The 27,170-nt window shown below is 60.8% G+C and overlaps 1 protein-coding gene across 1 annotated transcript in view; it reads left to right on the plus strand.

The window, feature by feature from the left end:
• Positions 1-654: 654 nt before the first annotated feature.
• The window catches only part of COL18A1 (collagen type XVIII alpha 1 chain), a gene marked incomplete at its 5' end in the record, with an annotated part of 48,324 nt that continues 21,808 nt past the window's right edge, over positions 655-27,170 (plus strand). Inside the window, 11 exons of the mRNA XM_079705542.1 lie at positions 655-2,080; positions 11,478-12,025; positions 18,840-18,929; positions 19,734-19,781; positions 21,495-21,624; positions 24,183-24,259; positions 24,637-24,813; positions 25,137-25,163; positions 26,546-26,608; positions 26,695-26,781; positions 27,085-27,138. Coding sequence (XP_079561668.1) covers positions 655-2,080; positions 11,478-12,025; positions 18,840-18,929; positions 19,734-19,781; positions 21,495-21,624; positions 24,183-24,259; positions 24,637-24,813; positions 25,137-25,163; positions 26,546-26,608; positions 26,695-26,781; positions 27,085-27,138 — 2,727 coding nt within the window. The remainder of the gene's footprint in view (positions 2,081-11,477; positions 12,026-18,839; positions 18,930-19,733; positions 19,782-21,494; positions 21,625-24,182; positions 24,260-24,636; positions 24,814-25,136; positions 25,164-26,545; positions 26,609-26,694; positions 26,782-27,084; positions 27,139-27,170) is intronic.

The following is a 27,170-nucleotide window of genomic DNA, read 5'->3' on the forward strand; positions in this document are numbered from 1 at the left end:
GGATGGACTCACAGCGAATCCAGTGGTTTCTAAGCTCCAACTTTGCCCCAGAGCCGTGGCTTGAGGCCAGGCTTCCAGGCTGTTCTCAGTCAGAGAAGCTCCAAGTGCAGAGCATCGTGGGCACGGGGGGGCCAGGGGCTGTACCCCGGTGTCCTGAGGCTCCCAACCACGCGCAGGACGGACGCCCCGAGGACCTGAGCCTGGCGCTTTCTCTTGGGTCTGGGCTCTGCAGGCTGCAGGGCGAGGAGGAGGGTCCTTCCCAAAGCTCCAGAGCACCCAGGAGCGCCCCCGCCCTTGAGGGGACCGCGGGGTGCTGGCCCGGAGCCCACGCGTGCCCACGCTCCAGAGCAGCGACTCGCGGCAGTCTGGGAGGGCCCGGGGAGGGAGCTGGGAAGTCCTCCGACTGCTCTGTCAGTGCCGCCCCTTGGCCTCTGGTGGAGGGAGCGTCTGTGGCTGCTTCTAGGTGTGAGGCGTTTTCCAGGGGGCCTGTCACCTTGGGTAGAGGCGCGCGTCCGTCTGTTTCCCTCCTTGAGAGCAGGGAGGCGGGAGGGGGAGGGGAGCTGGCTGCGGGCCCGGGGGCGGGGGGGCGGGGGCGGGCGGGCCCCGCCTCGGGACAGCAGAGGCCGCCCGCTGCTCCGTGGTGCACACAGCCTGATGGCTCCGGACCCCAGCGGCCGCTGCGGCCACTGTGGCCTGCTTCTGCTGCTTGCCTGCTGCCTCACGCCCGCCCGGGCTGACCTGATGTCCTGGCTGTGGCCCGCGAGCACTGCCGGGTCCACGGTCACACTGGCCTCTAAGCCCCCGGGCAGCTCACCTGTGCCGCCCACAGAGGACACCTCACCTGTGCGGCCCACAGAGGACACCTCACCTGTGCGGCCCACAGAGGACACCACCACGCACGAGGCCCCCCAGGATGACCCCACCCAGCAGTGGAAAGCCCTTGCCAGCCCCGAGCCGCCTCTGGAGAGGCCAGAGGTGGGCCAGGGCCAGGCCACCGCTGTCCCCTCGGCGGCCTCCACTGTGAGCCCAGACACAAAGGAGGAGAACATTGCCGGCGTCGGAGCCAAGATCCTCAACGTGGCTCTGGGCATCCGGAGCTTCGTCCAGCTGTGGGACGACACCACCCCCACCAAGAGCTCCACCAGGGCAGGGACGCCAGGCCCCGAGAACCCCACGGACCCCCTCACCACCCCTGGACCCTCCAGCGGCCCCCAGGATGACGGGACCACCCTCTGGCTGAGCACTGGGGCCCCGAGCTCTCCGGACACCCAGAGGACCGAGGCCGGCACCCTGCCAGCGCCCACCCAGCCGCCGCCCTCCCCGGACAGGCCCCGGGCCCTGCTCGGGGAGCCTGCGGTACCACCGCCATCCTCAGGTAGAGCTTCTGTGTCCTCCTCGCGGGCTGGGGCCCCTCCCCAGGGAAGCCAGCCGCCCCCGGGGTGGCCCCAGCAGCTGGACAGCGAGGGACTCTTGCCCGCGGCAGCCCGTCCCGGCCAGCAGCACCGACGCCCTGATGACCGCACGCGCACGCCTCCTCCGCTTGCCCTGGTGACGGGCTCCCCGGGAGCGCACGCTGCCCCCTGGGCTCTCTCCTCTGACCCCTCCAAGCTGTCTCACGCCGCACTCTTGGCTCTAAGTGGGGACAGGGGTGCTTGGGTTCCCCACGTGGCTAATCCTGCGGGGCCTGGTCTCGCTGACAACTCCTCACTGCTGGGGGCTGCCGGCCGCTGCCTGCCCCTGCTGCCCTCCCTGGCGCTCTGCGGCCACCTGGGCATCGGGCACTTCTGGCTGCCCAACCACCTCCAGCACGCGAGCGGCGAGGAGGTGCAGGCCGCGGTCCGGGCCTGGGGGGCGCTGCTCCAGACCCACTGTCACCGCTTCCTGGCCTGGTTCTTCTGCCTGCTGCTGGCCCCGCCCTGTGGCCCCGGTGCCCTGCCCGGCCCGCCGCCCTGCCGCCAGTTCTGCGAGGCCCTGGAGGACGCGTGCTGGAGCCGCCTGGACGGGCGCGGGCTGCCGTTCCCCTGTGCCTCGCTCCCGGCCCGCGAGGACGGGCGCTGTGTGTTCATTGGGCCGCCTGCAGGTAACGGCCGGCCTGCCGCCCGCCTTCCCGTCGGTCCAGCTGGGCGAGCGCCCTCGGGAGGCTGGACGGCGTGCGCTGCTTCCTTTGGGGGGCCGGCTGAGGCCTGGGGAGGCCGAGAGGCGTGCTCGAGACCAGAGGTTCTGTGCGTGACGGCAGGTCCCCCATGCCCTGAGGTCGCCTGCCACACGCCTGTCGCGGAGGGGGAACCAAGGCACAGGACGGCGACAGGAGTTCCCACCGAATTCTGCCCGCTGCTCCCAGCCACTGTACCCAGCCTGCACGGTCCAGGGGGCGGAAGGGACGGGGGAGCTTGCTGCTCTTAAGGTCGAGAGGTCTTGACCATCTAGCGGCCAGTGAGTCTGTGGGGCTCACGGGGGCCCCCCAGCTGGTCCGTGAGCTCCAGAGCCTCTCCACCCCGGGGCAGCAAAAGGGCCACTCCCTCCTGGGGGCCACATCCCCCCACATGGACTCGCCCCATCACCACGTGGCTGGTGGGGGAGAGGGACGGGCCGCCGCAGCCTCCTAGGGCCCACCAGCTGCCTCTGCGTCCTTGGTGTGGCTGGGCCCCTGAGCGGAGCCTGATGCCTGTTTGCACTTGCGGGCCCATCCGTGCCCTGCTGTGTGTGTACTGGTAACCCCCACCCCGACCATGGTGCCATGGGGAGCAGCCTTGACCCACTCATTGGTCTCCGAAGTCATTGGGCTTTGGAGCTGGGCCAGTGGGGGTGAGCCACCTGCACTGGACCCCGAGAGGGGGTGTCACTCTGCTGGGCCCCTGAGGGATGTGCATGGGCGATTGCCTGGCCAGGCCTGGGATGCAGCGAGGAGGTGGCTGCTGGTGCCCAGGCCGCGGCAGGGCAGGAACCAGTGCCCATGACGGGTGGTGCCCACCCCCAGGAAGAAGCAAAGCAAGGGCTGGGAAGGAGAGGGAGGCGGGACCGTGGCCTCTGCAGACAGACGGATGGGGACGCTGCTTGAGGGGGGACGGTGGCTGAGCCCTGCGTGTGAGCAGGATGGCCAGGAGGGTGTCCGAGGAACAGCCCGGGCAGGGTCCTCTCCGGGAGGGCCTGGCGCATGAGGAGCCCATGGGCCCTGTGGCTGTCCCTGAGGGCGGGGCCGAGGGCGGGGGCAGGGGCCTGCCCGGGCTGTTGGCACGGAGGGCATCGATCTCACGCCGAGGGCGGGGGCTGCAGAGAGCTGCATGCTCCCTCACCCTCCATGCCGTCAGTGCCCAGTACACCCGACGCTGGGCCAGCCCGGGCCCCTCCAGCCTCTGTGCCGCGTCCCCCAGCCAGCCTTGCCCTGTCCCCAACCACGCGCATGGGGCAGGGGCAGCACCGCAGGGAGGTGTCCTGCCAGGAGGGCCCCCGGGGCCACGCAAAGGCCCACCTCCACGGGGCAGGGGCGGGGAGCGGGGACGGGCCAGGCCTGCCCGCTCAGAGCCCTGGGCACACACATCCTGCTGCTGGGCCCAGGTCCCGTTTGGGTTGGGGGTTCAGCCACAGTGGGTCCGGGGCCGGGGGCCGGTGCAGCACGGGCCTCGTGCCGACAGGGCCCAGGCAGGGCTGCACGGGGTGTGGAATTTCCTTGACCGCAGCTGGCCCGGTCTGGGGAGCGGCCTCAAGGGGACTTCTCACTGGCCGTGGGCAGACACTGGCAGGGCCGTGGCCTGAGGCCGTGTTCAAAGCAGGAGCCTGCGGGATTCTTCTGTCGGCTGCTCGGACGTCCACCACACCAGGGACCCTGCTGGCTGTGGCCTGGCCGGGGGTGTCCCACGGGGCCAGGGCTGGAGTGCCCTTCCCCTCCTCTGCCCCCGGCCAGTCCCTTGGGCCAGCCCTGTGTGCAGTGGGGGAGGGGCAGGCGGAGGGGGGAGGCCTGGCCGGGGAGGGCGGCCCTGGGATGAAACTGGCCAAGTGAGGTCCTGGGGCTGCTTGTGCCGCGGGGCGGGGTGGGCGAGGCCCGAGCCGCGGGCGCTGCCTCCTTCCGAGGCCCCAGCAGAGCTGCCCGCAGGCGCCCCGCACCCCCGCGGTACCACCACTTGCGTCCCTGCTCTCAAGTGTGTCCTGCAGGGCGGTGGCGGGCCCCAGGACAGACGGGCACCCTCACCTCACAGTGGCCGGTGGGGCGTGGACGGGTGCACAGCAGCCTGAGGCCGCGGCCCTGTCCAGCCCATCACCGTGCCTCCCCCTGGACCTGCTTCCCCCCTGGCGCCGGCTCGCGGCTGGGGGGATGCGCGGCCAGCGGTGTGGGGCTCGGGGAGGTGGTTGGGAGGGACCCCCGTGCGGGGCCCCCAGCACCGTGTGGCCAGGAGGGGAGGGGAGGACGGCTGCCGCCGCCAAGGCCCCGCCAGCTCCGTCGGTGTCTGCGGTCAGGCTGGGCCCCCGAGCCGTGCCCGCCCCCTGCCTGGCAGACCGGGCCGGTCCATGGTGGGCCGTGTGTGTCCCGGCCCCCTCCCCTCCCTGTGGTGTCGTGGGCAGAGCGCTCTGTTCGGGAGGGGCTCTTGTCCCTCAGGCCCCAGAGATTGGGGAGTGAGGCCTCCACACAGGGGCGGGTGGGGCACCGTCCGTCCCAGGTCCTCCCGGGTCCCTGCTGGGTGGGCCAGCGGGGGGGGCTGACCCCTGGGAGCGAGGACGGAGCTGGGGTCGGGCGGGGAGGGGGCGCCTGCGGTGTCGGGGGAGGCCCCGCTGAAAGGGGCAGGTTCTGCAGGTGAGCGGCCTCAGTCCCGAGGAGGGAGAGTGCAGAGTGGCCATTGCTCAGAGCGGGCCTTCCTCCTGCCACCGTGCACGTGCTGGCCCAGGACCGCCTGCACCTGCCTCTCTCGCCCCTGAGGGCCCCCCCTGTGCTCATCGCGTCCTCCGCTGCTTCTCCCTGTGTTAGATCTTCATCCCAGAGCTAGTCGTGAAGACACTCATCAAGGTCCGGGCCTCACGAGGGAGGGCCGGACACAGCTCCCTGTGCGGGGCGTCTCTGTGGATTTGCACACATGTGGTATGTGCGTGTCCTGTGGCCACCGAGACAAATGACCACAAACTCAGGGGCTCAAGTCAACACAAGTCTGTCACCTTTGGGGTCAGGAGTCTGAAATCAGTCTCTCTGGGCCAGAAGCAAGGTGTCTGCAGCGCTGCGCTCCTTCTGGGGCTCCAGGGAAGGTTCGGCTTCTGTCTTCTCTAGCTTCTGGAGGCAGCTCGCGTTCTTTGTCTCACGGCCCCCCTCCACCTTCAAAGCCAGTGGTGCCGCCCGCCCTTCTCAGGCTGCGTCTCTCTGGCTCTCTGTCCTGGTGGGGAGAGGTTCTCTGCTCAGCTTGTGGTTAGATTGGATGGTCTCATCCCAAGTGCCGTCACTGTAATCACACCTGCAAAGTCCCCTTTGCCAAGTGCAGCGACAACTCACAGGTTCCAGGCGTTGTGGGACACACATCTTTGGGGCCCATTATTCTGCTGCCATAGCGTGTGCGTGCACGTGTCTGCACCCACACATACTTGTGAGCCCTGCTTTGTGGACGTGGGATCACGTTCTGTGCACCTGAAAGTCTCCTCTTCCTGCACAGGGTCTGGGAAGCCTCCCTGTGTCGCTGGAGGGCCAGCGGCCCCGCTCAGCCTCCCGAGTTCTTTGTTCCTCAATTGTTCACGTCTGTGTTAATGACTGGAGGCCCGAGAGCCCCTGTGCATCCCAGCTTTGGGTGCTGGGTAACACGCCCCACTTGGAATGCATAGCCTTCTTCAAAGACTCCTCGGATGCCCTTGGGCACTTTCCCTCCTAGGTCATCAGAAACATCCCCCGAGGCTGTGATTGGTCACGGTGGACGTGTGTGCAGATCTGAACGCTGTAAACATGTCGGCACATCCACAGGGACTTGGGTCACCTCTCCATTTGTTTAGGATGCTTCCCAGTCCTGCATGTTTCTGAGATGTTTGTTCTCTGTGGGTTTTCTCTGTGATGCTGAGATGAGGTTCCCCAGCCCCACAGCTGTGTGGACTTGGTGACCACTGCCATGTGTGCGGAAGGGACAGGATGGACGTTCTTTGGACACGTGATCAGGTTGTCTCACTGAGGAGGTTATGTCCCATCTCAACGGGAAAGTAGGGCAGGAGAGAGACCCAGGGTCTGCATCGTGAATGAGGACTTTCTCCCCTTTTTGCCATGCGTCCTGGGTGCACGGGGCGGTACCGGGCTCATCACATCTCGGTGGATTGTCAGAATTACCATCCCCTTTGTCCCACTTAATGCCTTTCATCTTGAATTCTGTTTTATCTGATAACAGGGTTGCAATATTTACTTACTTTTGTTATCATTTGCCTAATTTTTTTAACAGACTTTTTTTTAGAGCAGTTTTAGGCTCGTAGCAAACTTGAGGGGAAGGTCCAGAGAGTTCCCCACTGTCAACACCCCCACCAGTGGTACATTTGTTGTTATTGATGAACCTGCCCTGGCACATCGCAATCACCCGGAGTCCAGAGTTCAGGGTTCACTCTTAGCGTTGTATGTTCCGTCGTGCGTTTGACAAATGTAAATGACATGTAGCCACCATTACAGTATCGCAAAGGGTATTTTCACTGCCCCACAAATCTTCTGCACCCCACCTGTTCATCCCTCCTCCCCGAGCCCTGGCGGCCGGTGATCTTTTTACTGTCTCCATAGTTGTGCCTTTTCCAGAATGTCATGTGGTTGGAATCATACAGCCTGTAGCCTTTTCAGATTGGCTTCTTTCACTTAGAAATATGCATTCAAGTTTCTTGCATGTCTTTTCTTGACTTGATAGCTCATTTCTTTTTAGCTCTGAATACTATTCCATTGTCTGGATGGGCCACAGTTTATTTGTTCACCTGCTGAAGGACATCTTGGTTGCTTCCAGATTTTGTCAATTATGAATAAAGTTCCTAGCAACTTCCATGTGCTGGTTTTTGTGTGGACATAAGTTTTTGACTCCCAGGAGCATGATTGCTGGTTCCTATAGTGAGAGTATGTTTAGTTTTGTAAGAAACCGCCAAACTGTCTTCCAAACTGGCTGCACCATTCTGCATTCCCACCAGCAGTGAATGAGAGTTCCTGTTGCTCCACATCCTCTCCAGCATTTGGTGTTGTCTATATTCCAGATTTTGGCCATTCTGATAGGTGTATAGTGATATCTCATTGTTTTTTTATTTTACATATATATATATATATATATACACACACATATATATATACACACATATATATTTTTTTTTTGGCCGAGCCACACGGCTTGTGGGATCTTAGTTCCCCAACCAGGGATTGAACCTGTGCCCTCGGCAGTGAAAGCACCGAATCCTAACCACTGGACCGTCAGGGAATTCCCTCGTTGTTTTAATTTGCATTTTCCTGATGACAGCTGATTTGGAGCATCTTTTCAAGTCCTTAACTGCCATCTGTATATCTTCTTTGGTGAGGCGTCTGTTCAGATCTTTTGTCCATTTTTTAATCAGGCTGTTCATTTTCTCATTGTTGAGTTTCAAGTGTTCTTTATATATTTTGAATAACAGTCCTTTATCTGATGCGTGTTTTGCAATTTTTTCTCCTAGTCTGTGGCTTGTCTTCTCATTGTCGTAACTGTGTCTTTTGGAGCACAGAAGTCCAGTTTGTCAGTTCTTTCATGAATTGTACCTTTGGTGTTGTACCTAAAAGGTCATTGCCAAACCCAAGGTCATCAAGAGTTTCTCCCATGTTATCTTCTAGGAGTTCTGCATTTTACCTTTAGGTCTGTGATCCATTGTGAGTTAATTTTTGTGAAGGGTGTAAGGTCTGTGTCTAGATTCTTTTTTTTTCTAGCACCATTTGTTGAAAAGACTATCTTTTCCCCATTGTATTGCCTTTGATTTTTTTAAATTAAAGATGAGTTGACTGTATTTATGTGGGTCTATTTCCGGGCTCTCTGTTTGGTTCCATTGATCTGTTTGTCTCTCTTGCACCAATACCACAGTGTCTTGATTCCCATAGCTTATAGTAAGTCTTAAAGTCAGATACTGTCAGTCCTCCAGTTTTGTTCTTCTCCTTCAGTAGTGTGTTGGTCTTTTCCCTCTCTGTATAAACTTCAGAACTGACTTGTTTATAGCCCCAAAATAACTTGCTGGGATTTTTATTAGGATTACACTGAATCTATAGATCACATTGGGAAGAACTGATATCTTGACATCATTGAGTCTTCCTATCCATGAACATGGAATATCTCTGCATTCATTTAGTTCTTCTTTGATTTCTTTTGTCAGAGTTTTGTAGCTTTTCTCATGTAGATCTTGTATACATATATGTCATACTTATACCTGGTATAAATATAAATATTTCATCTTGGGGTGCTAATGTAAATGGTACTATTTTTAATTTCAAATTCCACTTGTTCATTGCTGGTATATAGAAAACGGTTGACTGTTGGACATTCATCTTATACCCTACAGACTTGCCATTATCACTAGTTCCAGGAGTATTTTTTGGGTAATTGTTTTGGGTTTTCTACATTTTGATTTTCATGTCATCTGCAGATTGATAGTTTTATTTCTTCCTTTCCAACCTGTGTGCTTCTATTTCCTTTGCTGGTTTTATGGCATTAGCTATGATGGTGAAAAGCGTGGTGAGAGGGGGCATCCTTGCCTTGTACCTGGTTTTAGTGGGGAAGCTTCAAGTATACCATGAAGTATGATGTCCACGGTAGGTTTTTAGGAGATAGTCTTTATCAACTTGAGGAAGTTCACCTTTATGCCTAGTTTATTAAAGAGTTTTTTTTATCATAATGTGCATTGGATTTTATAAAATGCTTTTTCTGCATCTAATGATAGGACCATGTGATTTTTCTTAATTCTGTTGATGTGTGATGGATTCCATTAATTGATCTTCAAATGTTGAACCAACCTTAAGTACCTGGGCTAAATCCCACTTGATCCTGGCTGGCCTGTTTGCTGAAAGGGAAACTATCTTCGACTAGCAAGTCCCCAATTCCTTGATCTGAAGCGAGTGTGGCAGACCAGAGGGCCCTGGCTTATGTAGGTGCCACCCACTGTGTTCCCAGGAATGCGTACCTCTGAGCTCCCAGAGCTTGGCTTGGGCAGTTGCTCTTGGAGAGGTACTGGTTCCCTTCCCGAGACAGCTGGGCCAGCGCCTCTGGCCAGCACCTCCAGCACAGCAGCTGCCAGATCTGCAGGGAGGTGTGGCCACTTCCCCCGCACAAGACGCCTGTAATTGGAGAATGGAGCAGTGATCTTAGGGCTGTGGCATTCGGAGGCCTACTCCTGATGGGAACCATGGAGAATTTCATGGAGAGGAAATGGGAGAACTTTGGAAAGGAACTGCTCATGCATCTCTGGGGTCCCTGGGCTGTCCCTATAACACGCTATTGTCTTCCAGCCCAGGACGTCAACGGCTGCTGTATCTTGTGTTCTCAATTAATCTGGAAAAGTTCTAGCTGCCTGGGAGGAAGGGCGCTGCTGGGGCACATCCATGTTTAACTTTGGGGGCAGCTGAGTTGGGACACTGGGGCCACTGGCACTCAGGCTGGTGAGGGTCCTCTTTCCTAATCTTAGAGCATCTCCCCGAGTGGACACTTGGGCCCTGGGCACTTCTGATACAAAGGGACCATATAGCAGCCACCATCTGGGTGGACAGCAGTGTCTGTCTCTGAGCAGGAAGTGACTGCTGGCCTCCCAGAGCCCAGGGTATTGGGGAAGGTCCCCTGCCCCTGTGAGGGGGACCATTTACCCTGGGCAGGCGCTGAGGCCAGGCCACTGTTTCGTGGATGCTGCTGTCTGCACTGCCCTGGCTGTTCCCCACTTCTCATTTGCATAGGGGTCTTACCTGCAAGGGGCAGGGTGAGGCTGAAGGGGAGCCCACATTGTGGGAAGTCGGAGCCACGCAGAGACGCCGCTATCTGGGAGGGACCAGCCTGGTGGGTACCCAAAGCCCTGGTCTTCGTGTGGGCACCTCTTGTCTCTTCTCATATTTTGTTCTCAGGGTGCTCTTTGAAAGGCACGGCTTGTCCTAGGAAGTTAGGGTCCAGCTTTTCTTCCCTCTGCTTTGTCCCAGGAAGTCCCGGGTCGGCCTGACCCTGCGCTCGGGGGCCAGACTCCAGGCGCCCACCACACGCTGACGCACGGACGCAGCCACGCTGTCCCCTGCGCACATAGTCGCGTGTACACTGGCGGGCTCATCCGCGCCTTGGTCAGGACAGCCACACGTCAGCAGCCGCTCCCAGGAGAGCGTCTCCCCGTGGACCTCATTTTGGAGGGAGACCGCGCCCAGATTACGGGGGTTCTTGAGAGAAAAGGCCTTGGGGGGGCCCTTGGCCAGACCACGGCCCCCAAGTCCCCACTCTGCCCGGCAGTGTGGGCGTTCAGGGAAGCCACTGGTGAACCGGCCTCTCCTCGCAATGCTGTTCCCCCCTCCTGGGGCGGCCAGTGACCACGTCCCCTGTACAGATAGGGGACAGGTAGGCCCTGCCGCCCCCAGCCCTGGGCACCCCCGGTCCCAGCAATCATCAGTCCAGGCCACTAGTGGCCCCTACACACCCGGCAAGCAGCACTGTCCATGCTGTACCCACGGCTTGGGCGGGTCCAGGCACCGTGGCTGTGTCCCAACCTGGGCCCATGCTGCCGAGGGTGCTCCGTTTGGTGGGGGTCGCTGACCACATGAGGAGGAGGAGGGACAGAAGCGCACGGGGTCACTGAGAGGATGGGTGGAGCGGTGTGGGGCCGAGAGTGTGAACGGGCGGTGAGGGAGGAGGCCAGGGTCGTCCATCAGGCAGCCCTGTCCAGGTCGGGCGGTTGTGTGTGGCGCCTGGTGTGGACACTGGGCAGTGAGGAGCCCCGTGAAGCAGCCACCAGCTGGTAAGACCCCCAGCAACCTGGGAGGCGGGGGTGGAGTTTGCGGTACCAAGTGTGAACAGACATGGAGGCCACAGCTAAGAAGGGCCCCCCAAGAAACGCAGCCCCTTTTATGGCCTCCCTTCCTAGGAGTGTAATTCGTTTCCGGGATGTTCCCAGTGTAGACGCAGCTCAGGGCACCCCCTGTGTGCGTCTCTCTCTTTTTTGTAACGTTGTGATGTCTTGAAGTTACACCAGTGTCCTGGGTGGGTGAGGGTACCTTGACCAGTGTCTGGTGCGTTCCTCCTGGGCTTCCAGTGTGGGAACGGGGCGGGCTCGAGCCCTCGGCACCTGGCGGTGGCTCCTTGAGCTAACGGGGGATGGGGTCCCCAGAGGGCTGTGCCCCCGCCCCTCCCACCACGCTAATTTGGGAGGGTCTCTGCACCCCACTTGGAAGCAGCAAGCCTGTGGGGGTGGGCGTGGCGCTTGGACGGGCAGGTGGCTGTCGTGTCCCCGCCGGGGCGGGCGGGAGGGCAGCTGGGCCTCGGTTTCACTGGGGGTGTGCGGCCTCACTGTTGTCTTTCTCTCCACAGAGAGCCAGGTCCTGGAGGTGGGGCTCCAGCCGCTGCTCGGGGAGCCCCTGCCGCGGCAGGTGGCCCTGGTGCACGACCCCGACGTGGGGCCCGCCTACGAGTTCGGCGCGGACGTGGGTGGTGACGGCTGGGCGGCCCGGAGCCTCCTGCCCAGCACGTTCTTCCAACACTTCTCCCTGCTGGTGCGCGTGTGGCCGGCCTCGGCGCGCGCGGGCGTGCTCTTCGCGGTCACGGACGCGGCGCAGGCGGTGGTCTTGGTGGGCGTGAAGCTGGCGGCGGCGCGCGGGGCGTGGCAGCAGGTGCAGCTGCTCTACACAGAGCCCGGTGCCGCCCGCACACACACGGCCGCCAGCTTCACGCTGCCCGCGCTGGACGGTCGCTGGACGCGCCTGGCCCTCACTGTGGACGGCGCGCATGCTGCGCTCTTCGTGGACTGCAAGGAGGTCCAGCGCCTGCCCCTGGCGCACTCCCCACGCAGCCTGCAGCTGGAGCCCGATGCCCGCCTCTTCGTGGCCCAGGCCGGCCGAGCAGACCCTGACAAGTTCCAGGTAACCGCGACGGCCGCCAGCACCCGGGGCAGGGGGCGGGCTGGGGATGGGGACGATGGTTGCTCCCACCTGCTGCGGCAGGGGCTCCGGGGACAGGAGAACCCCGGGGGGAGCAGGCCCTTGGTCCACCCAGCTCCCCCTGGGCTTTATTCCCCTGCTGCTCTGGGACCGCCTTCTTCACTGGATACCCACCTCTGCCGCTGTCAGGGGCCCCACCCCATGTGTGCATATGTGTGTCTGCATGTGGGTGTGGTGCCGCCCCCATCAGTGAGCAGGGGGCTTTGTCCAGGCCCAGCAGCAGACCACACACAGTGAAAATTAGATGGCAGTGGAGCGCTGAGTGTGGGTCAGGGGGTTCATGCCACGCACCAACATTCATCGTGCTGGTTATTATTTTTGCCAAACTGTGCAGTGGCCCCATGGCCGGTGAGCCCAGGGCAGGCCTCCGCTTCAGAGCAGCATGGGCAGAATTTCCCCAGCGGTGACCGGCGTGTGGCGGTCTCTACCATGTCCCCAGGGAAGCCCCTTCCCCCAGGCCTGGCCCTGGCCTTCACTTTCGGGGGGAGGTAGATCCTAGATCCTAGTGGGGTCTTTCTCCTGGGCCCTCGGCCCTCACAGTTCTTGGAACCTTTAGCTGGAGCCCGCCTCCTGGAAACAGTGCGTGGGCACCCATAGCAGGCGCTGATCCACAAGTCCCTGAATTCTAACATTGCAGCCACTCTGCAGCTGGCACGCCCCGCCCGGCGGTCCAGACAGGGGTCCCTGTGTGTGCTAATGGGGGATGTGTCCCCAGGGGACAGAAAGTTAATTATTGCCCAGACAAAGGCTGCTTGGTTAAAGTTGTTCTAAGTCCTGGTGACTCGGTTCTGAAAGCTGACCTTTCACCTTTGGCAGGAACTTTCACCCATGGGGTCTGGGAGCCAGCAGGACTTTGATACCAAACTGGGCCTCTTCGTGTTTTCATTTTGATCCTCAAACTTGTTTAACTGGAGAGAAGTTGGAGAGAGCCGTTCTATGTAGGGAGGGGCTGTGTGGACTGGCGAGGTGTTGTGAGATTTCCCACGCTTTTCTAGGCGGAAATCTCCCCCATAAGTTCCATGTTTCTTTAACACTTTAAAAGAAAAGTTGCTCCTGTGCTGGTGGGGACAGGGGTTGCCTGTCTCACGGTGCTGACAGAGGTCACCACCTTCCTGCCTCGAGGATAGCTAGAGGGTCTCACCAGGCTGGTGTCACCTGTGCAAAACACACTTGCCAGGTAGATACACAGGCAAACGGTGTCTGGGTGTTTTAGTTTGCATTTCTTAGTTGTGAGTGAAAACAAACTTTAATATTTCACGTGTTTACTGGCTATTTGTATTTCTTCTTGTGACTAGCCTGTTTATGTCCTTTGCATTTTTGTTTTAATGGCTTCAGTTGTTTCTTATTGGTTTATATGAACTCTTTATGTATGTAAGACACTGATGATTTGTTTCATATGCAGCAGATTTTATTTCCCAGTTTTTCATTTGCCTTTTCACCTAGTCATTCTTTTTAACCATTGGGATCTTTAAAGTGTTTATGTGTTTAAATCTGGCCTGGAATAGACACCCAGAAACATCCTTGAGGATTAGAGAGACAGGAGCAGCAGACAAGCAGAGGGGACTGGCCGGCTCTGTCTGGAGCCCTGCTTACCAGGGTTAGGGTGCTGCCCCTCCCCCTGCTGTAACGTGCCACTTCCAGCTGAGTCCAGTGTGGTGAGGCTCCTCTGTCCCCTTGGACTCCAGTTCCAGGAATCTCTCTCTGGGAGTCTGATCAGACTCCAGCCAAGTGAGAGGTGAAGCGTGTTTTCTGGGGGGAGGAGTAGACAAGATGGTTTAGGACAGGGTTTGTCAGCCTCTCTGAACTCAGACTCTTGGGGAAGCCTCACTCACATGTGTGACTGTGAAGACTTGGCCCAGATGAGCACAGAACTTCGGGTGCGGAATGAGCCAGGGTGTCCCCACCGATGGTCTCCGGAGCAGGGTGCTCAGCTCGGCCCCCCTCCTGACGATCCTTGCAGACCCTCTGTTGTTTTCTCCCGTCACAAAAATTATAACGTCCTTGGTCTTTCATGTTCATTCTTATTCTTGAGCTTATTTTGTAATAAATATTTCTTGGGAAATCCCTAATTCCACCCAGTAGTTGCAACATTCTGTTTAAAATGTTACTTCCAATTCTTTTTCTGTGGTTATTGACCTCATTCTTTTTTTTTTTTTTTTTAACTATTTCAAACACTATGTAGTTGAATTTTCTTGACTTAATTTCTCTTTGTTGAAAGTGTTCCTGTTTTCTCATTCCTGTTGGCTTTTCTCTTTATGAAGCCACCTTCCTCTTTACCCAGGTTTCTGTTGAGGTTTAGACATCTGTGTTTTTAGACCTCCTGGGACCCTCGTCCGAAACTGGTACTGGGCCAGGGCAAGACTGTGCTTGGGAGCAAGAGACATGGCCCAACTTCCAGGCTGTGCTCCAGCTGTGCACCTTGTGTTGAACATTCGCAGCTTTTGTTCTATGATGAGGGCACTGGAGGCTGTGAATTTTCCTCAGCAGGCAGCTTTGTTGTCCACGTTATATAAGGAATAAGTGATTGGTCCACTGAAGCCAAGAGGGTGCCCACCAGCCACGCTAGGTTTGGGTAGGCTTGGCCCCAAGGATGGAGCACAGCAGGCAGGGAAAGTGCTGGCATCCTCTGACACCCCTTAGTCCTCTCGCTGTGGCCCCCAAGTCCAGCCATACCAGACCTGCTGCCCCTGACTGAGGGACAGCTCAGGGCACCAGAGGTCACTGTCACCAGCTTCTCCCAATATTCCTCTGTCAGTCATCTGAACTGATCTGGACCCGTCGTGTAACTGGTCACAGTCCTGCAGCAGTCACGCAATTCCCTGACTTCATGAAATGGAGAAATGGGGAGAGAGTTGCTTGTAATAGAATTTGACGCAAATAGTTGAGGAGTTGGGGCTTGATATGGTCCCAACTTCTGATATGGTCAGAAGCCACTCAGTTCAGGACATATGGGAAATGGGACAGTGGTGGTGTGGGCCAATCACAGAGACAGCCGGGGTAGGTGACAAGGGACCAGGCAACCTGGGGGTTAGCCAGCAGAGGAGGGAGGGGTCGGGGGTGAGGAGGGGTGAAGCAGGCCCAGGAGGGCTGCCGCCCACCCACCCCCGTCCAGGCTTGCTCAGCCCCACTGCCCTGGGCCGGGACACGGCCCTTCCAGATGGAGCAGACACCCCTGACACCCCTCAGGGGTGTGGGAGGCCCCCTGGAGAACCCTGGGGTGCCTGGAGTTGGGGTCCCAGGGAGATGGACCCAGCACCAGTGACTAGGGATGGGCTTTCATGGCGTGGGGCTCTGGTCGTCTGCACACAACTCTAAGCCCAGTGGCCCTAGTGAGGTAGCAACAGGACAGATTGCCAACGGTCTGGGTTTCACAACCTCTGCTTGCACGTCTGTCCAGTGCAGCGGGCCTCGTGGCCTTTGTGCTGCTGGCATCTTCCCAGCTGGGCGTGGTCTCGGCGTGTCCTGTGCTGCTGGCATCTTCCCAGCGGAGCGTGGTCTTGGCATATCCTGCTCCCCGTTTCTCCTGGCGTCCGGCAGCCTGTTGCTGAGCGGCTGGCCTGATGCCGGCTGGTGTGGGGACCCTCGCCTCAGGGGACAGTGCCCGTGTGGGGACGGTCATGCCCAGATGCCCTCCGCCTGCCGGGAGCCTCGTGCCCTCCCCGCATCGCTGTCACACACGAAGTGCCCCCAGCGCCGTTCAGAGTGTGGCTTTCTAGAAATTGAACGTCTGGCCCCCCGTGCCGCCCCTGGCATGACTCTCTGTCGCCCGGAGACGCCTCCCTCCTCCAGCAGGGCTGGGTGGGCCGAGACTTTCCATCCCCAACGTGCTGCTGCCACGGACCCGAGCCCAGTGACCAACCCCTGTGCATGCACACACGTGTGCCCTCCCGCACACAGACCCTCCACACGCCCCTCCCGGCAGCTCGCTGCCCTCCCTGGTGGCTGGAGCATCTCAGGATTCCAGGGGGGAATAGACCCTCCACTGCCCACGGCCGAACCCCCTTCAGACCGGAGCTCCAGCCCCGGGTGGTCTACAGGCCGCCAGCCCCTCGCAGCCTCTCCTCCACCCGCAACCAGGTTCTGCCCGTAGGATCCACGTACCACACGGGGCCCAGGGACCCCGATGCCTACACAGTCCCGCGGTCAGTCAGGCCATCCTCTGTCCCACCAGTGATCTCCAGCCCTGAACACAGCCTCAGCTCCCCAACGGCCGCCATGAGAAGGGGCCAGCTCCACTCTGACTGTGGGCCTTGCGGGGATTCTGCAGGCTGGTTCAAGGCTCCAAAGAAGACCGTGGCTTTCTGCTTTCGGGAGGCCGGTGACGGGGGACCCAGGGGAGGCAAGGATGGAGCTGGATGTGAAGGGCAGAAGCAGCTGGACTCAGCTTTGGACACAGGTGTCTGCGCTGGTTCAGCTGAAACAACGGGCTAACCTCAGACTGAGGGAGACGGCGCTCCACATGCCTGGTCACTTCTGGGAAGACGCTGCCACTTCCCTCCCGCCAGCCAGGGGACAGGCTCCTGGACGGCAGTGCTGACCGTGACCCCTGCCCCCCAGCCCTGTGGTCTGTCAGCTTCCCCTGGAGGCCCAGACATTACCAGGCAGGTGCTGGTCCTCGCCAGGCCATCCTGCAGAACCTTCTGGAACCGCTGGTCATCCTGAGTGTGAGAAGCGTGCAGCCTCCTGCCACGGTGTGAGGGTCGGAGCTGCAGGAGGGGCTCACCAGGCAGGATGGGCCTTGGCCATGAAGCCGTGGGCGCTTCTGCCTTAGAGCTTCTGAAATGACCTGTGGTCAGGTGGTGAAAACAGTGAACGTGGCCCGTGCTCCCACCAACGGACACTGTTCTCGCCACCTTCGGAGATAGACCAGCGACAGGACGCCATTGTCGGCGACTTGGTGCCCCCGTCGGCTGGTGAGGCCGGCCCTCGTGCTCACTTGAGACAGGGGGGGTGTCACACGTGCGCTGCAGAGCTGAAACGCCCCGCCTGCACCTCCTCCCAACCTGTGTCCTTGGCCCCCTCCTGCCCTAGCAGGCCTGGCTGAGAGCTGTGTTGGGGACATGAGGACCTCATGTAACTGGGGGCTGTGGGGCTCTCCCTCAGCCCCCCACCTGGGCCAGCTGACCTCACTCGCCTCCCAGGATCAGGTGTGTGTGCCTGAACATGCACACACACCTGTGCACATACACACCCACGTGTGCACATACACACAAGCATGTGGATGCAGGTGCACCCTCACACGATGCATGTACCTGCATGACACACTTATACACTCATGTATACACGTGCACATCCATGTGCACGTGACACACGCGATGTGTACACACAAACACACACACAGGGAGGTGGGGTGTCCCACCTCGTAGGCCTCACTATCAGTGGGAGTGGAGGTGCAAGGTTGAGTGTGGAGCCGGGCAGCACTGGCCCCCGGAGGCGCTGATCCTCGGGAGGGCGTCCGTGGGGCTTCCTGGAGGAGGTGGCCTGAGCTGGTCCCGGAGAGAGGAGTGGAGCCCTCAGGCGAGGGCGCATAGGGACACACGGGGGGGTGTTTGTCGGCTTGTGGTCACGTGTGGAGCAGGATGGCCATGAGATGGAGGATCAGTGATAAAGGGAGTGTGAAGGGCACTTAGGGGATAAACCGTAACCTGACTGGGTCGGCACACGGCCCGAGGACATCCCGCCCGCGCCTATTTTTATACAGCCCACGACTAGAAAGGCTTTTGCATGTTTAAGTGGTTGCAAAACCAAAAGAAGAAGAATACTTTGTGAGGTGTGAATGTTTCTGTGTCCTGTACCGTCTGGTGGGGGCAGCTGCGTCCAGCGTCCACCAACTGTCTGCGGTCAGCTTCCTGACACAGCCGCAGAGCAGCGGCAGCAAAGACCTGGAAATATGCACCATCTGGCCCTTGACTGAGAACGTTGGCCAGCTCCTGACCTAAACTGGCCTGTATTGAGAGCTGTGAAAATGTGCATCTTAGACTCGATGAAATGTGGTCTCTATTCAGGAGAAGATGCACTGATAAATCCCGTGGATTAAAATGAAAACAAAAGAAATACCAGGCAAGCGTGTGTGAATACTCATAACTTCCAGGCAGGGACGCCTTCTAGAAAGGACACCAAAGGCCTGGGCTCCAGTGGCCTCACGCACGTGTCTCCGAGATCTCGGCTGCGATTCAGAACCTGTGGTTGTGTCACCCTCTGGGGAACAGGAGACCTCATGGCAAAGGCCCCGGTGCAGCCAGGCTGAGGTCCTCGGCTGTCGTGCCATCCCAGCTGGTGGTGGCCCTGCCCCAGCGCTGGGCTTTCTGTAGGAGTGGGTGTCCTGGTCTTCTCCGTGCCTGCTGCCCCGACCTCCCCCCAGCCAGTGCCGTCTGCCTCGTGCCCCGAGGGGACACCACCTCCAAGGACACTGCACACTGCCGACCTGTTCTCTGCACTGGGACCCGAGAGATGTTTGTGCTGTGTCCTGGCACCTAGTGTGGGGCTGGGACCTCGGAGGGAGCGCGGAGCCCGCGAGAGGGTGATGAGCATTCATGCTGAAGAGGGAAGGAGGGAGGGAGTGAAGCCACCCGCTGTGGTGTCCCCCGCTGTGGTGTCCCCCGCTGTGGTGTCACCCCTGGAATTGGCCTCAGACGTGCCGGGCTCCGAGCTGGCTGCAACTTGACTTGGGGTCTCCCTGCGCCCTGGGCCTCCTGCCTTGGGACCCCTGGTGACCTACCTTCCCCCCCGTGTTCAGGGCCTCATCTCGGATCTGAGGCTGCGTGAGGACCCCCAGGTGAGCCCCCTGCATTGCCTGGATGAGGACGAGGAGGACGATGACGATAGGGTGAGTGGCCGCTGCCTGGGCTCAGGCAGGGGGCTCCCTCCCCTCCCCCCACCTTGTGGGGGGAGGGACTCAAGGCCGGGAGTGGGGTGGCCGTGCCTGGAAACCCAAAGTAACAGGACCAGAGAGGTCTCTTTTGAAAGATGCTGCTTTGGGTCAGTGTTACCTGGGATTATGTTTCTATCTACCTGTAACCTGAGAAAGAACCTCCCTTGCCTAGAACTTTCCACATAGAAACACTTACAGAACCTAAAGGTTAAAAATCACCCCTAGAATAGCCAGTTGGCGATAGAGTCACTAGTAGTCACCAGAGCAAAAAGTGTGTGTGTGTGCACGTGTGCAGTCGTGTGTGTGTGTATGCGCGTGTGCACACTGTCCCGTGGGACCTAAGGCAGAAAGCCCACCAGTTCTGGCGTGGGAGGGACAGACGGGCTGTGTCCCCAGCGCAAGCCCAGGTCTCAGCCGTGTGCAGGGAGCAGGCCAGGCCAGAGGGGGCACGACCTTCACGCGGAGTCCCAGCCCCCGAGGGTCCCTGGGCGGGGCCTCCCCTCTCGGCTGTCTCCCAGGACAGCGTCCCAGGGACAGGATGACCCGTCGAGAGGAAGGAATGCGTTCTGTGCGGGTCTGTGTGTCCGGCCAGTCGCTGAGCTCGCTTCCTGCGGGCCTTTCGTTCTAAGTGGTCTGATGGACACGTGCCCTGTCGAGGACCACCCTGGCCCCCACACCCGGTCCGCCCTCTCCCCCCGCCCCGAGCTCCCAGGGGGCTGGGGGCTTCGGTCACCGGCTTGTTTCCTGTCAACCCTGCAGGCATCAGGAGACTTGGGCAGCGGGCTTGCGGAGACCTGGGAGGAGTCGGTGAGTGCCGGGGCCCTCAGGGTGTGGTGTCGGGGACATGTGTGCACACGAGTGTGTGAATTCTAAGGGATCCCTGGGCGGCCAAGACAAATTCCTGCTGGAGATGGGGGACCGGGGCTCTGGCTGAGTGGCTGGCACGCCTTCCGGCTGAGCCTCCTCTGGGGGGGAATGTTCTCTCGAATCCGGTGTCTGGTCCAGACCTCGTGCGGTTGTCTGAGTGACCTTGGCATCTGTTGCGTCTCCCGTCAGCTTGTGGGGCCGTAAGGGACTAAGGGGCCAACCCTGCTCCGTAGCCCACACGGCCCAAAGCCACACACAGGGCTGGGGGTGTCTCGGGAGTGACAGGACCATCGCCTTCTCCTGTTTGGACAGATCACCTCCTCCTAGGGCTTGGGAGTTGAGGGGCCGTGATGGGGCGGAGTGCTGAGCCGCCCTGGGGTGGGTGGTTGGCGGCCCCCCGCACGCCGGGGACGCCGGGGCTCCCTGCACTGGCCAGAGCAGCTCTCGGGAAGCCGCGCTGGCTCTGGCGCCCGGCCGCCCCCTGGAGGGTGTCAGAGGGTGGTGCCCACGCCGGCCCTGCCGGGGGTCATGTGGCCTGTCCACTCCCCAGCCATCTCCACCCAGGGGCCCTGGGCACAAACTACAGCGACGGCGGTGTCCCCGCTGTGCCGGTGCCAAGGCGTGAAGCGCTGCAGCCACGGGGCCTCTCTTAACAGACTGGAGGCGGCGGGGGGCAGCCAGAGGTGGAAAGGGTCATCCGGCCTGCGGTGCGCTAACTAGGGAGCCGTCCCGCCAGCTCCTGCTTCAGAAGGTTTGGCCGAGGCCGCAGTGAGGGAGGCAGGAGGGGCCATGCGGAAGCCTCTGTGCGGGGCCCAGCCTGGTCCAGGGCACCCTCGGCCTCTCAGCGCCCCCTGCGCGCTCTCTGTGCTCCTCAGTGCCTCTGCCCTCGCCTGCCCACGGGGTCTGGGGTGTCAGTGGCTGACCAGCTCCGGGTCCCTGGAGACCCTCCCCATATCGGAGGGTTGTGGCTGTAGTGGGGGAGGCCTGGTGTCCAGCGCTGGGTGCCGCTTGCCCACCGGGCAGTGGGGGAGCCCTTGGACGGGCCTCACAGGCATGCCGTCCCGGGCACCTGGACCAGCACCGTCTCCCGAGCACTGTTGCCAGGGAGCTCGTGCCAGGTGTGGATGGTTGGTCACGGGAAGCGTCTTCAGTGCACCTGTGCCCACGTCCTCGCAGCTCCGGGTGCCTCTGAGGACAGGGAAGTGGGCTTCCAGAGCAGGGCCACCCCTCCCCTTGTGCAGTGAACGCAGAGGCTCCCTCCCTCTGTGGGCTTCCGCCATGGTGACGGCTACGTGCTGGTCACTGTCCGGACCACGGGCAGGAACTGGGGTTCCCTGAGTCTCCGAGGGGCCGTCCTGGGCCCTGCAGGGAGAGGAGGAGGGCCGGCGCTCAGCCATCCCTCCAGGTGGGGGGGGGTTGGGGGACTTGCCGACTTGCAGGGCGTGGAGACCCCCATTTCCAGGAGAAAATGGCTCTGGAGGGGCCTAGAGCTTCTTCATGTCTGTGACGGAGTCTCTGGTGGCTCCTTAACTTCCCTGAAGTGCGTAAACATCTCTTTTTACGACCAAACGCATGTAAACCTGACAGCTTTGCCGGCGCTCAGGGGCCACACGCGTCGCTGAATAACAGAGCTGCTTCCCACTCTCACCCCAGGGCGCACCCCTGGAACCCAGGCTACCCGAGGCTCCTCCAGTCACTTCTCCACCCTTGGCCGGAGTGGGCAGCCAGGAAGGTTTCAGAACTGAGGAAATTGAGGAGGAGACCACGGTGTCTTCATTAGCAGGTAAAGCTTTGCTGGGGTGGTGTGTCTGTCAGTGGGGTGTGCGTGTGCATTCAGTGTGTGCGCCCAGCGCGTGTCTGTGTCCTTGTGGCAGAGAAGGGGCTCCCGTCCGTCACACGCACGCCCCGCCCCCTCGCTGCCCCGGTGGCGGGTCCTCAGCTGCTCCGTGGACGTGGTCTCTCCTGTGTTTTGTTTCTCACTTTCTGCTGCTCCTGAGGGATTTGTGGGACCGTCCCAAGGGTGCTGCTACTTCCCAGCCTGGGGACAGCGGGGTCACCGGAGGATGTGAGAGCTGGTTTTCAGGGAAGAGGTGCAAAGGTGCCTCTGCTCAGGCCCTCTGCGAAGTAGGGCAGCATTTGGGGGCTCAGGGGCTCCCCCCACGCCCGGCCCAGAGGGTGCACAGGCTCGGACGCCCGGGCCACCCTGGGAAGTGGACCGTGTCTTTGTGCACAGCTGCCCGTGGCCGCGTGCAGGTGCCCACGAAGGTTGCTGCTTGCCACAGGGCCCACGTCTCCCTTCAGTTGCTATTCCTGCATCTTCTTTAATAAAACTCTGTTCCAGTCTCACGCCCGATTTCTAACGGGCCGTTTGTTTTCCTGTTGTCGAATTCTGAGGGTTTTTATCCTCTGTACACGACTCCTTTGTCACATATCCTCTCCGTCTCCGGCTTATCTTTGCGTTTTGTTAATAGTGAGTTAGAAGAGCACACGGTTTTAACTTCGATGAAATTATCAGTTTGTTCTTTGTGGGTCTCGGTGTTGGTGTCACGTCTGAGAAGCCGGCCCAGTCTTAGGTTTTCACTCGGGCCTGCGATCCACAGGGCGTGGTTCTCGTATGTGGTTCCCCCACGTTTGTTGGAAGGAGGGTGCTTCGCCTCTGCGTTGCCCTGGGCCTTGGCTGAGAACGGCTGTGCGCATGTGCCAGTCTGTCTGGACTCGGCTCCATTCCGGACCCTGTCTCACCGTCTTCACAGCTGTTGCACACGGTCCTGATCGCTTGGCTTTATGATAAGCCTGGGCTCAGGTGGTGTGCGGCCTCCAGCCTTGCTCTTCCTTTACGGAGCTGCTTTGGTGTTCTGTGTGCTTCGCAGGCTCGTGTGAATTTTCGATCCGTGTGTCAGTTTCTCCTAGAAGGGCTGCCAGGGTTTTGACGCTGCAGGTCGGCGTGGGGACAGGCCTGGGCGTCCAGTTAATGTTGAGTCTTCCGACCCCGGACTCAGGATCTGTCTCCTTTGGCTTATTTAGGCCTTTGCTTTCTCTGAGTGACATTTTTGCGGTTTTAAATGTTTCTGAGGCAGGAATTGTAATTTTGTCTTAAATCATGCTAACACAGGAAGAGGCCTGGGAGGTGTCCTCCCAGGCCAGCGTGGGGCAGGATGGGGTGCCCTCCGGTGGCTGACTTGTGACTTGGCAGGTCTGTGGGGGTGGGATGGGGTTGGCTGAGGCGACAGTGCCCCCAGCAGGCACCGGCCGGCTCGCGTACTGAGCAGGGCAAGCCCAGGGGTGGCTGCAGGTGGGCATGGGGGGTTGTGGCCCCGAATTCTTCTGGAAATGGGCACGGACGTCCCAGAGCTGTGCGACCCTGGAAACTGAGGTCCTGTCCGGCCCCCAAGCTCAGCGCCCGGCACTGTCAGAGTGAGATCAGGACCTCGCAAGGGCACAGACCCCTCAGGAAGCGGGACATTGGAAAGCGGCTTGAATCCCGTTTTGTAATTGACTCAGTGGTGCTGATGCTATTGGATGAAAGCTTTGGGGGAACAGTATCAAAGTCCACCCCCAGATTCCTGTCCATCACAAAGGGGAGGTGCCATCTTGCACCCAGTGGAGGGAAAACCCGCAGACGGGGGCGGGGGGACGCGCAGGATGATGTGTCGGGCCAGGCGTCCGTGCCGCAGGCACTCGTCTCTGTGCTGTTTTGTTGCTTCCCCAACGCTGTGGGAACTGTCCTTCGCTTGGGCTGAGGCTGGCTTTGGCTGGATTTGGCAGGTGGACCGACCCTCCACGGGTCCTGGAACCGCCACCATCACCATCCCCCAAAAGGAAGCCACAGGGACGCGGTTGGGCGCAAGGGGAGACTTGGGTTAGGTCACTGCACAGAACAGCAATGCACTTCCCACGTGTGAGCCGGGTTCTCGGAGGCCCTCGCTCCCAGGCGCTGCCGCCTGGCACTCAGGGGGGAAGGGTCGCGAGGATGCCGCAGACCCTCAGACGGTTCATCGGGAGGAGAAATGGGAGTGCAGGGGACGGAGCTGGAGCCGGGGCTCGGGGCCCGGCCAGGACTGAGCGCCAGGCGGGGGCAGCCTGTGCTGGGGACGGAGCTGGAGCCCCCCTGGAGCTGGGGCTCGGGGCCCGGGGCTGGCCAGGACTGAGCACCAGGCGGGGGCAGCCTGTGCAGGGGATGGAGCTGGAGCCCGGGCTCGGGGCCCAGCCAGGACTGAGCGCCAGGCGGGGGCAGCCTGTGCAGGGGACGGAGCTGGAGCCGGGGCTCGGGGCCCGGCCAGGACTGAGCGCCAGGCGGGGGCAGCCTGGGGACGGTCTGATGGCCACCTCTGCCTCCTACAGCTCAGACCCTCCCCAGCTTGAGCACAGTCGCCACGTGGGACGGGAGCGAGTGGAGCCCTGGGGGCAGCCTGAAAGAGGTGAGGTCGCCACGGGGACCCCAGAGCAGGCGGAGCCCCTGCTCTGTTCACTGGGGACCCTGACAGAGTTCTGGGGCTCCCGGCCGTCCTCTGTGCCCCCCTGTACCCGTGGGCGCCAGCAGCACTGGGTGTCCACGGCTGGGGACGCTCCCCAGCCAGAACACAAGGGCGGGTGTAGGGGACGCCGGGCAGGCAGACCTCTGTTGGTGCTGGCACTACCATGCCGGCCCTGTGTGCGTCCACAAGCATGTCCCCTTGCCTGTCCCCTGCGCCTGTCTTGTCTGTGTCCCCCTGCTGTGTGATCCGGGCCCAGCCCAGGACGCAGGCGAGCGTATGTGCCCCCGCCCCAGCCTGTACCCTCTCCTCTTCGTCCCCAGCGAGGCCTGAAGGGGCAGAAAGGAGAACCAGGCGCCCAGGGCCCCCCCGGCCCGGTCGGTCCCCAGGGTCCTGCAGGCTCCGCCGTGCAGAGTCCCGATGCACAGCCTGTTCCCGGGCCGCAGGGACCCCCGGGGCCCCCGGGGAAGGACGGCGCCCCCGGAAGGGATGGCGAGCCCGTGAGTACTGTCTCCGCTTCGTCCAGTCGGGGGTGGGGACTTGGCCAGAGGGGAGAGGGCAGCAGGGTCCTGGGGCTCCGGACGGCCGATTCCTTCCCTGGGTGCAGCGGGAGGGTGGCCGGCGGGCAGGCAGAGCCAGCCCAGGGCCGCGGGCGGGGACGCGGCCACAGGGCCCTGGACGGAAGGTTCTCCAGCCCCGTGCAGAGAGCCACCCTCTCGTGGGAGCAGAGGGTCTGGGGGACAGGGGTCCGTTTCCACGTTCAGCTCGGGGGGGGGGTCAGGTGTGATTTTCTGTCATTGATGGTTTCTCTCCCACTTTCCAGGGTGATCCTGGCGAAGACGGGAAACCTGTAAGTTGCCTTTTCTTTCAGAACCTGTGTTATCTGTGACGTTTGCATGAGTCCCCAGGCTCCCTCTCTTCCCCACCCAGTGGGGTTACCCAGTGACTGTTTTTAAGCTCAACAAACTGAAGAGATTTCAAAATGAAGCCATTTTCAAAATGCAACTTTTGTTAAGAAAATATAAGTCTAACGGTTGATAGAGAAATATAAAGTTATGCGTGTGTATTGAGACGTTTAGGCTACCAGGAAACAAAGAAAACGAAAGAAGTAAAAGTAAAGCTTCCAGATTCTTAGAGGTGAGAGAGAAACAGCCTGAAGTCGGGGTTGGGCAGTGGAGCGGGGACACAGCACGTAGAGGAGAGAGACGCTTGCAGGAGAAACCACAGGGGCTTCCCTGGTGGCGCAGTGGTTGAGGGTCCGCCTGCCGATGCAGGGGACACGGGTTCGTGCCCCGGTCCGGGAAGATCCCACATGCCGCGGAGCGGCTGGGCCCGTGAGCCATGGCCGCTGGGCCTGCGCGTCGGGAGCCTGCGCTCCGCAACGGGAGAGGCCACAACAGTGAGAGGCCCGCGTACCGCAAAAAAAAAAAAAAAGAGAGAGAAACCACAGGCTCGTCAGCCATCACGGTGGTTAAGACAGCTTCTGTCTTAAGACAGTTTGGATTTTTAAAAATCAACAAATGCTATTCGTTGATAATAACGGAATAAAATGACACAAGAAGGTTCAAATAAAGATTTGTGAAACGACAGACCCACAAATGGTGACGGGAAGGCAGGGAGGGAGGCTCTCAGGACTGAGTGGAGACCCGGCGGACGCCCGGGGGGACATCAGGAAGGTCGGCGGGGACGTTTCATGTGGACTCAGCCTGTCCTTCATCGGCCTCTTTGCGCTTGAGGACCAAGCTGGGCTCGGTCGTTGCGGGAGCCTCTGCAGAGCGGGGTGCGTGTGTGTGCACGTGTGGGATCCAGGGTCCGGTGACTGGATTCGCCAGCTCCTGGATCTGGGTGCGCTGGGGCCTCGAGCCGGATGCGCCCTGCGTGCAGACGCTCAAACACATAGGGGGCCGTTTCAGCCGCGCGGCCTCCACCCATTCACACAGGCAGCACCCACAGAGGCACTCCTGTCCTCAGTGTCCCCGCAGCACACGCGAGCCAGCACACACGCGGCGGGCAGGTGCCACCGTCTGGCCTGGTGTCCCCGGGACACCGAGGTCACCTCTGCGGGCTGCTGCTCCTGGTGGCGGCCTCGCATCTCCGAGGTTGGCGGTGCCCTGCTGTGGCCCCCATGACAGCCCCATCTCCGTAGGCACAGAGCCGTGTGTCGGTGGTGGCTTGGCCGGTGACGGGCACAGGGCCTTCTCTTGACCGAGCCTCCTGGCTTCTGTCTTCCAGGGGGACACCGGGCCGCAGGGCTTCCCAGGAACCCCGGGAGACGTGGGCCCCAAGGGCGAGAAGGTGAGAGGTAACCGGCCGGGCATGGGGCGGGCGCGACCCGAGGTGGGGCTGTGAACCCTGGTGTGACAGGGGTCTTCTGTTCCCAGGGGGATCCTGGGGTCGGGCCGAGGGGACCCCCAGGACCCCAAGGGCCTCCGGGGCCACCCGGACCCTCCTTCAGACATGACAGGCTGGTGAGTCCTCCCTCTTCCACCCCGGTCCCAGCAAAGGGGCCTCTGGTCGTGCTCGGCTTCCGATGCCGCACTGCTCAGGTCCGGAACCGGCCTCCCGGGGGCGTGTGCAGGCCCCGGGCACTTGGCCCCTGCGCTGCCTCGGGTGTTTTCATTGGGGGTCGGGGGGCTCGAGACCACTGACAGTCCTGCACGGTTAGCGCCAAGGGCGGGTGCTCGGGGGGGACCTCGGGGCAGGGGTGCGGCCTCGCCGGCTGACCGCAGGTGGGCCGTCTGGGCTTCTGGTGACTCGGCCTCTCCCCTCAGACCTTCATCGACATGGAGGGGTCTGGGTTTGGTGGCGACCTGGAGAGCCTCCGCGTGAGTGACCCTTGGCCGGGGTGGCCGCTGCC

The sequence above is a fragment of the Hyperoodon ampullatus genome, assembly GCF_949752795.1.
Source record: "Hyperoodon ampullatus genome assembly, chromosome: 5".
NCBI lineage: Eukaryota > Metazoa > Chordata > Mammalia > Artiodactyla > Ziphiidae > Hyperoodon > Hyperoodon ampullatus.